General features: G+C 42.2%; 1 protein-coding gene across 23 annotated transcripts in view; it reads left to right on the forward strand.

Annotated features, from left to right (window-relative positions):
• Positions 1-11,625, forward strand: part of LOC116845398 (zinc transporter ZIP1-like) — a 52,518-nt gene that overhangs the window by 36,343 nt on the left and 4,550 nt on the right. Inside the window, exons 1-2 of one of the 23 annotated variants that reach the window (XM_032818016.1) lie at positions 888-4,298; positions 6,218-7,286. The exons of the other annotated variants lie outside the window; for them this stretch is intronic. Coding sequence (XP_032673907.1) covers positions 4,062-4,298; positions 6,218-7,286 — 1,306 coding nt within the window. The 5' untranslated portion in view covers positions 888-4,061. Of the gene's footprint in view, positions 1-887; positions 4,299-6,217; positions 7,287-11,625 lie in introns of those variants that run through there. 23 annotated transcript variants of the gene reach the window in all.

Below are 11,625 nucleotides of genomic sequence, written 5' to 3' on the forward strand. Positions count from 1 at the left end.
ATATATATATATATATATATATATATATATATATATATATATATATATATATATATAGCACGAAAAGTAATTATACTCATCATTAAAAGCATATACTTTTGTGTTACTCTTTCTTCCATTTTCAAACAAACAGTACTATGTATCTCTGTTTCGGTACGCTACTGTTAATTATTTCTGATTGGTCGATACCAGCCACATATACGATTGTCTACACGCTATGTAGACAATCAGCACCAGAATTACGATTAATTAATTACTTTTTCAATTAATTATCGAATTTAATTGATGATTAATATAAGCCTTTTCAATTAAAAATATTTTAATTAACCACTGACTTCAATAAATTTAATTAAAAATCATTTAATTAACGATTGATTTAAAGGAATTCAATTAAAAGCTGTTAAATTAACGATTAAAACGAGTGAAAGTAATTAAAGATTATTTGATTAACGATTGAACATAGTCAATGTAACTAAGGATTATTTAATTGACAATTGATATAAGCAAATTTAATCGAAAAGCACGACGATTGACCAATCGATGTGTCAATCGAAACTGTAACCGTAATTATTTGCTCATGGTAACAAACCGAGCTGAATATATGCTTTTATATATATATATATTGCTTATATCAATTATCAAATAAATAACTTTTAATTATATTGACTATGTTCAATCGTTAATCGAATAATCTTTAATTACTTTTGGTCGTTTTAATCGTTAATTCAACAGTTTTCAATTGAATTACTTCAAATCACTTGTTAATTGAATGATTTTTAATTAGATTTCTTGAAGTCAGTGGTCAATTAAAATAGTTTTAATTGAATAGACTTATATTAATCGTCAATTAATTAAATTAGAAATTACTTACTCAAATCAATTATTAAATTGAGGCGAATTTAATTGACATTTTTATTGATATTGATTTATTGATATTGATATATTGATATTTTTAACTCTGGTCAGCACTCACGAGCATTACGATGCTACAATTTTGCGATGTCACAACGTTACGATACGATTACGACTAATGTAGATCGGCCTTTAGACGTAAAGCAGTGAGACGACGCGGCAATATTACAGCGTCAGTGAGTCACAGGTGGCACAGTCAAACGTGTTAAACTAGAACGATATTGTCTAACTAGCATCTGCTAGCCGAAAGTTTGTCGAGATGGACGAACGAATGATCGACTGTCGTGTCGGCGAGCGATAAATCGCTCTGTACAGTCACCTGTCGGAGCAGCCGACGTACATGCGTATGTAAATCGAAGGTGGAGAATAAGCGATGGCTCGCCGAGGTCAGCGTTTGACGCGGCGGATCTCCGTACAGGTGGGAGAGAATGCGCGTGTGGGAGAGAAAAGAGAATGTAGCGCGTGAAGCAAAGGACATCCTGCCGATGATTCACGCGGCATGATTCCGTCCCGCGGAAGAATTTCCCCGCCGTGCCGGGCCTTTCGAACGCTCTCGACAATAACCAGAAAACGCGAACGACGCGAAAAACCGACATGCCCGCTGCACATTCGTGACTCACTTCGTACGAGTTTTTCTATCTTCTTTTTCTTCGGGCGTGACTCGAGCTTATCCTTCATGCCTTCGCGCACTGCTTGTTATTAGCGATCGCGAGAACGGGGGGAGGGAAAAAGCGAGAAAAGGAACTGACGCGAAAGTGAATGTAACGGATTGATTATTTTGTTATCGACGTAACTGACGACGCAGAACAACGGGCACGTTCATCCGGCGGCTTTACGACGTATTCACGGCTTTTTGAGCTTTACGACTTTTGTCGCGCTCGATAGAGCGGTCGAAGCCGCGATATCCTTTCGCTCGAAAAGGGTGAAAGTGCGATAGGTGTCGGTTCAAATAGTCATCCGGCAGGCGCGAGTGCACGCGGTGGCTCATATTGCAAAATTCCGCCTTGGAAAGGCAACGAACGCAAGTGCAATGTTCGCTCTTACCTTTTCACAACCGTATCTCAATCCTGTTCGTTTATGCGAATTAATTCCCTTGCCTCGGGAAATAGGATAGCGATCTCTCAAACTGAGACCCAAAATCGACGCTTCTTCGAAACCACACTGAGAAAAACAATTTTTGGTATTCGTAACTACAGTCATGTAGAAAAATAATTACTATAAATTATGTGTGGCCAAGAAAACTATTTTTTTAAATTAAATTCTACTATAATGTAAGCGACAATAACTTTATGCGCATGTTACTGTTATCATTCTCCTGTTAGAGCAACCAAAAAATATTGCTGAGGCAAAAAATAACGATAATTTTAGTTAGATTATCCATTTCTTTCTCTCAGTGCATAAACGTCATCGAGTGTGAGAATTCGTAATTAGAAACCAAAGTTCATGTTGAAAATCGACTTCTGATGTGTGTATTTTCATTATTTAAAAATCACAGACCGAGTGTTGCAACTCTTCGGTTCTTATTTTAAACTCTCTTTCATTAATACATTAATGGTTAATCATTATCATTATTAAACCAATTATTGACTTAGAACCACATTTAAAAGCATCCTCATCGATAAAAGAGAGTTGAGGACATGAGTCTTTGAGTATTGGAAAATCACATGAGTCAAGGAGAATTAAAAACAAATTTAGACTTCTTTTCTAGGAAATCGCATCGATCGGAACTCGATCTTCGAAATTAGAACTCGAAGAGCCCTAATTTCCTGAGCCTGAAATATCTGTGATAGAACTATGTAAAAAATAGACGAAGAAATGGAAAAAAATTTCCTGTCTGCACAATCACGTGCAACGATTCGTCGAGTTGTCGTACGTGATTGTACAGACAGGAAACTTCTTTCTATTATTTTCTTTGCTATTATTTTAACGTAGTCCCACCACTGAACTTCTCCCTATTCGTTTTTTTTTCTTCGACGTACCGTTACACTCGAGAATTCATATCCCGTACAGTCCGACACGCACGCAGATGTCACTCGTGACATTGTTACCAAACATAAGAGAGCCACAATGCTTGCACGCGTGCCCCTACATGAACTTTTCACGTTGTCGACCTCTCTCGTTTACGCGTGCACGTGTACATACACAAGAAAGAAAGAGAGGAAATGTCATGAGCTCTTCGTCGGGCACAAAGTGGAGGCAGTGATGTAATTAGTGTCGAAAGTGCCTCACTGCGCGAGGAACGAGAGGGAGCGTGGAACCTAAGGGTGAGTTTCAGGGCGCTCTTCAATTTGCAACACTAACGACAAGTTCACGACGGGATTTAACAATAACGTTGTCGAGAGCTCCTCCTTTGTTCGATACTTTCCCCTTTCGTCCTTCCTTTCTCTCTATTATCGCGCTCACGCGTTTCACGTACCCCTTCTCTCCCTTTCTCTCTTTTTCCCCAAACTTTTCCTGCCGAGCCCGATAAGACGGGGAGGGCTTCCTTCCCACCTCCCAGAGGACGGTTCGCGAGGTCGTTAGTTACGCCACTGAGGGACGATCAGTCGCGGTGCAAGCGAGCTAGAGAGAGTTTGCACGCTACCGGGTGGTCGCTGGAGAAGGATGACTGTAGCGACCGGGAGTGGGCAGGAAACGGTTCGGCTTGGACTATGTAAGACGAGGCGGCGAGGGGTCCGACCGAGCCGAGTTCCCATCCAGACCGGAGTGTCCGATCAGTCGTCGCGGCGCGTGCTGCTTCTCGCTCTTCGCAGTTCGTCGCTTCGCGGTTCGGAGCTGCTGCTTCCAGCCGCGACGAGACCGGCGGCAGAAACACCGGCGAATCGTCCGTGGTGTTCCCGGTGAGGGGACATGAGCCTTCGAAGGCGGGAACCGCCTCTCGACCTTCCGACGCAACGCCGCCCCGACAGTCGGGATCACCGCGAGATTACGAGATGAGTTTGATCGTCGACGGGAGTGCGCGAGAGAGAAAGCGACCAAGTGACAAGATAACGTAACATCGTGAGACGGACTCGAGACGGAAACACCGCGCCTCTACTTGGCGTATTGCGCGATCGTGAAATTGTTGAGAAATAACCGAGAGATCACTCACCTCCTGATCATCCACGAGATCCCCGTTGCTCGTCGTGAACGATACCACGAACAGCGAGATGGAGGATTCAGCGACGTCCAGCATCCTCCTGATAGCGAAGATCGGCGCGATGATCGGTCTCGGCTTCGGCTCTCTAGCGTTGGGAGCTCTGCCACTGATGGTGGGTCTTTACAGGACGAAGCAGCTGAAGAAACGCCGTCGCGCGGTCTCCAATCACTCCAGCGCCTCGACTTCCACTTCGGCGTCTAACGCGTCTTCGTCGAGCGTCGACTCCGCTCCCGTCGCGGACTCGCAAGTACGTCCGAGGGATAGGCCGCAGGTCCTCGGTGCACATCGATTCGCGGTGTCTCCGGAGAGCTCGGTTCTGTGTCAACTGAATCGCCAAATCGTTAGAGAGAGGGCCGTCGAGTCAACGTTAAAGTCACGAAGAAAATTTTTCCAGGACTGGCCTGCAATAGGTGTAGTAAGCTTTTAGCAATTTGCTTTTTGCCCTGAACGTATAATTTCGTCTCATTTCTGGTCATTTCATTTTCCTCCATTTTATTTCGATTTTCTGCAAAAAGCACTGCAGACGTTGCGATCCCCAAGCCTTAGGGAGAATTCGCATCTTAGCAGAAAAGTAAAAAATAAGAAAGGCAGAAGTCGATTAGAATTCGCGCTGGTGGTCAGCCGGTAGTCGACATATTCTGCTTTTCTACCAGCGCGAGTTCTGATTGGCTTCTGCCTTTCTGTTTCTTGTTTTCCTGCCAAGGTGTGAATTGTCCCTTGAACTTCATTACAACCTTTGGCAACGAAATAGACGCCTTTCACCAGAAATCCAACCAGAAGTTGCCGAAACCGTACCGGCCTCCTAAATCGTAACTGATTTTTTTTTAATATTTGTAGCACGCACATAAGATATAATCTGACAATTTTTGTGTTTATATTTCTCGCATTGTTTATTTATTTGTCATTTGTATCTTTAGATGGTTTCGTTATTCATATTCAATAATAATGAAACAATTGGTGAGGTACGATTTAGGAGATCGGTATGATTTCGGCAATTCTCTAACTCACAACTTAGGGCTTAGAGCAGAAGGCTGAAAGCTTACTACATCTGTTGTAGATCGAGCCTTGCGCTGATCGAATTGTTTTCCCGCTCGTTGCGGAATTCTTGACTATCTATCGTTTCGCACGCACGATATCTATGAGAGACACGCGCATTAATTTTAGTTGTTAACGCGTTGCGGATTGATGTGGCACAAAGTCGAGACGAATTAATACTTGATCGCCATAAGCCACGTTCGCAAAAAATATTTGTTTTCACTCGATAATGAGAGTTGACCGATCACGTATTAATTATAATGCATCCGGAGCAGCCGTTTATCAATGTACAAAGTGCTCTCGGGTGGATAACTTCCAATCTGTATTTACAGATCGGTCGACAGGATTTTCCTGGCGAGGCACCAATAATCCGCAAACTGTAAATATTCAATGACGAAGAGCATCTTTCAAAAAAGAGAATAACGAGAATAGATACCGCCGTTTTGCACATTTCCTGTAATTTAAAGCTATTTACCGCGGCCATATTTGATTGTAACGTCGAGTGAAAAACGATACACTGAAAATTCTTACGTGCCGTTTTCAAATGAGAACATATTTGTACGAAAGGAGCTACTTCAAATAGCTATAATCAATAAATAGTCGTAAAGTGAACGTGTCAAAATCATGAGAAAAGATAGGTTAAAGAGAAAGGTTGCATGTCACGTTACTTTTACGGCTATTTATTGCGGCTGTCGAAGGAAAAATATAGTTTTCTCGGTATTTTACGGGTATACTTAAGCGATCAGAAGTGTTCTTTCATACAAATATCTTTTTATATGGAAATGGCACGCAAGAATTTTGGACATGCGTTTTCTCTTGCTTCTGACGTCAATCCAGAATTCCGTAGCGGGGGAATTCCGTAGAAGCCTAAGATATTTTGATTTGAGGCGTTTAAATCTGAGAGACTCAGTCCAATCGAGATGTTTACGATGATGACGATCAAGAAGGAATGAGAACATCGACACACTTTCGTATCTTGTCAAAAGTCCTCACCAGGAAAACAAAGTCGATTCCAAAAGCGATTGTAGGTACCGTAGAGGAAGCTTTGCAAACTTCCGAGCACTCAAGCGTACCTCGCGCATAACAGACGTAGGCCCGATGGGTCCCAAAATATCACGTGATCGTCCTTAGGGTCTCCTGAAGTCGCTGTTACTCTGCTTCGGCGGCGGGGTACTCCTGTACACTACGTTCCTGCACCTGGCGCCAGAAGTGCGCGCCAGCGTGGAGAGGCATCAGTCCAACGGCCAGCTGCCCACCTTGGGCACCTTGAGCCTGGCCGAGCTGCTCTTCTGCGGCGGCTTTTTCCTCGTGTACCTGGTCGAGGAGGCGGTGCACGCCGCTCTCACTAGCAAGCCCGACTCGTCTGAGGCGTTGCTCTACAGGACCGTGTCGGTGCGCAGATGCAACAACAGTCAGACGGGCCCGTCGACGGCCGCGGTGACGAACGGCTCGATCACCACGATGTCCACGACCAGATCCACCTGGAAGGACACTGACGATCCCGAGGAAAATGAGGAGCGTGCGGAAGCAGTGGAGCGACCGAGACTCCATCCCAACGACCTCGCTGATCAAACGGCCAAGGACGACAAGGTCTTGCCGGCTATATTCGTCTTGTCACCCGCCAGCTTGAACATGAGACATCAGGACGTCGAGAAGGCGTCTGATCCGGAGCTGGCGGTTCCTGAGCTAAGCTACCCGCGCTTCAAGCATCACGAGCATGGCCACCAGCACGGCGCGTTATTGACGCAGAACACGTCGGTGCAAGGTCTGCTGACCGTGTTAGCCCTGTCCTTCCATGCGATATTCGAGGGCCTGGCGGTGGGTCTGGAGCCGTCCATCAGCTCGGTGGTGTATCTGGCCGCTGCGATCGCCACGCACAAGCTGGTGATCTCCTTCTGCGTCGGGATGGAGCTCTACGCGGCCGGTGCCTCCACCAGGACCACCCTCGCCTATCTATCGATATTCTCCATGGTGACGCCGATCGGAATCGCCGTGGGACTCGCGTTGGGCCACTTCAAGAACGACAGCGAGAACCTGGGGCCCACGCCGACTATACTTCAGGGCATGGCGGCCGGCACCTTGCTCTACGTGGTGTTCTTCGAGGTGCTAGCCAGGGAGAGGGCGAACGAGAAGAGCGGCCTGCTGCAACTCGTCGCGATCATCGTCGGCTTCACGCTGATGCTGGGCCTGCAGATCGTCAGTGAGTGTTTCCCGGAAGACGAGGCCATGTCTCTAGCGCATCGGAGCGTATCGTGACCGGCGATACCGATGCCGGATGAACGCATTATCGTCCGCTGCGTGTCCTTCGTGTCCGCCTGTCGTTTCCCTTCGCGTGACCGCGGGGAATTTCCGCATGTCGCCGACGAATCGCGCGTAAACAACGCTCGTGCCTTTTTCCTTTGTCGAGGATGAAAGTCCTCCCATGAGCTCCATTAAGGGTCGTCTACAATGCGCTCGTAGTTATGTTTTAAAGACGTAGCGTTAATGAATCGATCATCTGTTTCCCTCGCGTGAATTTAAGAAAAGTGGAAAGTTTCATTGACAGGTTCAATAAAACTTTTCATTTTTCACGGGTTTACGTGAAGAAAACAGGCTTACAAATTAGTGTTGCGACTGTAAGATGTAATTACAGTATTGTAGACAATCCTTTAAGGTTCCAAAAGGATCGTCTCTTCGTTGATTTTCTACACCTCCACTTGTTGTCCAGTCCGTTCATCTATCAGCACGTGTATTTGTACGCGTCATTAATATTGGAAACTTTTAAGTAATTTTGGAGATTTGTTTTTCTGAATTTGGAGGCTGATAAGAACTTTTGAGGAGTTCTGAATTTTTCAGAATTCGAAGTCCATCTTGCTACGACGAGGAGCGTCGAGTTAGCGCTCATTAATTTTTCAGTCGTTTGAATAATCGTTTAGTCTTCCCTCCACACTGTAAATCACGGAAACCCGCGTACAAACATCTTCTCGTTATGTAACCCATTCCAGTTCAGCTGGCCGTACGAAATGGTTACCTCGCAATAAGCCGGTTTTGGCAGGAGTTCTCCTGACCTGGCTGATCGTCCGTCTCGGTGCAAACCTATTACAGGTACGCCCTTGATACACCCCACGTGTTACCTCTCTTACTCGTTCAATCTATCGATCTTGCTCCGCGAAACGCCAAGTTACAACGACCGAAAAGTCAGGGTCAGAGCGAACCGAGGGCCAATTATGGCAAAATTCTCGTCGCGTGCGAGCGAAGTAGTGTTTTCGTCGGGATATTCCGACTTAAAGAGCTTAATGACGCGCGAACAGCTGATCTTATCGTAAGAACAAGTCGATATATCGCAATCAGATTTCATGAGTGCGTCTGTACGGGAGACGTGTGTGTATACATACGGGAGATTACGCGACTATACGATTAGATGATTACATGATGAAATCATTAAAGAAATTTATAGCAAATGCTACTTGGGAAAAATATTGTGACTATAATGAAATTATAATGTAACTTACTACAGAAATAGTCAATTGGACTTTACTGATAAATGATATAAAGAACATTCGAGTAATTACATCCAAGTAATTTTGTAGTAAAAAAATCAAAAATGCGTAAACACTTTTAAACACATATATGTACATATAGTATTTTATAGTATGTTAATCTTCAAGCATTATACAATAGCAATCTCGGTCATAATTCTATATGGTCCAAGATTCCAAAAATTGTGTTGCCATTTCTACTACAATATTTCTCCATATGCTATAGGATTGTTGACAATAACATCATATGCAAATCACTACTTTATTATTGTTGCAATAACGTAAAAGATATAATTGGCCTCGAAAATGACTATGATTTTTGCAGTGAAAGTAATAATTCGTTTCTGTCAACATACACATACATACAGTACGCGGAACTGAAAGATTCATTAATTTCAAGACAACACCAGCCGATAAATTCGTGTTGTTTATTTCTTCCTAGTAATCACCGTTTATCAAGTCAGTTAAAAATAGAACGTGAATTCTGGCACAAACGGAGAAGTTATCCGAACTTTCGTCAACACACTTTCGTCGCGTGTTCTGCAACACCAACGAACGTTTGCTCCTACCTTTAAGCGAGAGCCGATTTATTTCTCACGTATGCTGAGGTCAAGAAAAACATGTGACGTTAAACTGTATAAAGTACCGGTCAAAGTCGAGTACGATAATAAATCAAAATACTTCACTTGCGCGAAAGATTCTGAGGAAATACTTGTTTACACTTTAAGATAGGGTTTGTCGCCTCACTAATCGTTAATTCGTCAATCAAACGAAATTTTTATAAGGAAGACGAGACCTAATTCAAATGTCAATGACGCGATGTAACGCGACGTAACTCGACGTCAGTGTGCGAGTCGCATTAATTCGCACGTGAATGATACGCATTACCTCGGCGGCGTCCGATATCCAATAACACTAGACGGATTACGCGAGTGTCATTTCGTCGAGAAAGTAACAGGAGGTGGGAGAATAGACGGTGTAATAACGGTTATCTACGCGGATATGCCACCTGTTATGCAATCTTAATTCCATGTCGACCTTCTCCGCGAGAGTGTGAGGAGCTCGAAAGATGCGACTCTCGAAGACACGATGCTTCTTCGAGATTTGGGTCAATTTGCCGTACATATTGTGTATTATCATGTTATTCGACGAATAATCGACGAATCGATCTCGTAATGACGCCCAATAAAAGTATTTTATTATTATTATTATTATTATTATTTTATATATATATATATATATAAAATATTATAATTTATATATATATTAATATATATATATATAATATTATATATAATATTATAATATATATATATATATATAAATTATAATATTATATATAATATTATATATATATATATATATTAATATATATATAAATTATAATATTTTATATATATATATATATATAAAATAATAATAATAATAATAATAATAAAATACTTTTATTGGGCGTCATTACATTCTAGAAGGCATTGTGCATATTGGTTACACATACGTTTTCTAAGCAATGTAACGTTTCATATAACCGTTTGTAAAACGTTTCAAAAACATTTACATGCTATCTAAGAACAAAATTTATATAATTATATAAAAACAACAATATAATTATATAAGAAAAACAATATTTATATAATTATATAAAGAATAATTATATAAAAACTTTTATATAATTTATAATAACTTTTATATAAACATATAATAACTTTTTATATAATTATATAAAAAATAATAATATAAAAATTATATTATATAATATATAGTATATCATTAATCATACTTTCTCCAATACAAACGAGTAAGAGGAGAGAAAGAGGAGAGAAAGAGGAGGATCCATAAATCAGACTCCACAAAATTAGATTCTGCGCATACATGTATATGTAGATAAAACGCTCCTTAACCAGTTAATGGTGCATTTACCTTGTATAAAACACGAGCTCGCGTGTTACTCCTACACGCTCGCTGTGCGAGACGTGAACTTTTACACAACTCGCGCCGGCTGCGATATGATTGGCAAATTGCGCGCGGAATCAACCCACTTCTTCGGAGGCGCACGTTTTCACATACCGCGCAGGGCTGTCAAGAGAGAAGCGTCATCTCGTCATTGTCGTGACGAATGCCCGGCGTCGCGTCGTGTCGGCACGAAGACGAATCGATCTCGTATGAGATCTCGTCGTCCGTCGAGAGGGCTTTCTCTCCACCCATGGCAATGACCCGCGGGGATGCGCACGTAGACGAACCATCCGACCGACTTTCGAGCGCTTTCTCAGGCGTTTGACGCGTTCCGTGACGAAATCGCTCAGTGTTTGAGCTATTTGGCGGATTTAGCGCGGCGATCACGAGGCTGCCGAAAGCACGTGACGGAACTAACGGTGCGCGATCGAACGCGCGAATACCTCACGAAGCTAAAACAGACACCTTCTGACTGGTATATCTGAGCACCGGTGCAATAAATTAGAGCGAGACAAATATGTTTTGTTTCGCTCTAACATATTACACCAATTCAAGCAATTCATCTAACAAGGAACCCCGCATAGATGTTTAGCTCCGATTTGAATGAGTTTGAAATATATTGTAATTCAGACCAAAAGAAGAAATTTCTTCTTTACTATTTCTTTCATACGTGCCCAGTCTGTTTTAGGAGGTAAAACACCCCTTTGAAAAAATCGGTTTTTTCCTTTAGAAGCATATTTCGTTAAAAGTATAAGAAATAGAAAAAATTTTTCTAGACAAGAATTAAATGGTTTTAGGAGTACTTTGCAATGACAAAATCAGGTATTTGAAAAATGTTATGATTGTCAACATACTTTCATCACTTTGCCACTTTCAAATATCTGATTTTGTCATTGCAAAGTACTCCTAAAACCATTTAATTTTTGTCTAGAGAATTTTTTTTCTATCTCTTATACTTTTGACAAAATATGCTCCTAAAGGAAAAACTCGATTTTTTTCAAAAGGGTGTTTTGCCCCCTAAAAATCCGCTTGGGCACGTAAAAATACATGTCTCTTCTTTTGTTCTGA

The sequence above is a fragment of the Odontomachus brunneus genome, unplaced genomic scaffold, assembly GCF_010583005.1.
Source record: "Odontomachus brunneus isolate Ranch 3 - 2012 unplaced genomic scaffold, Obru_v1 Obru_scaffold_051, whole genome shotgun sequence".
In the NCBI taxonomy this organism is placed as follows: Eukaryota; Metazoa; Arthropoda; class Insecta; order Hymenoptera; family Formicidae; genus Odontomachus; species Odontomachus brunneus.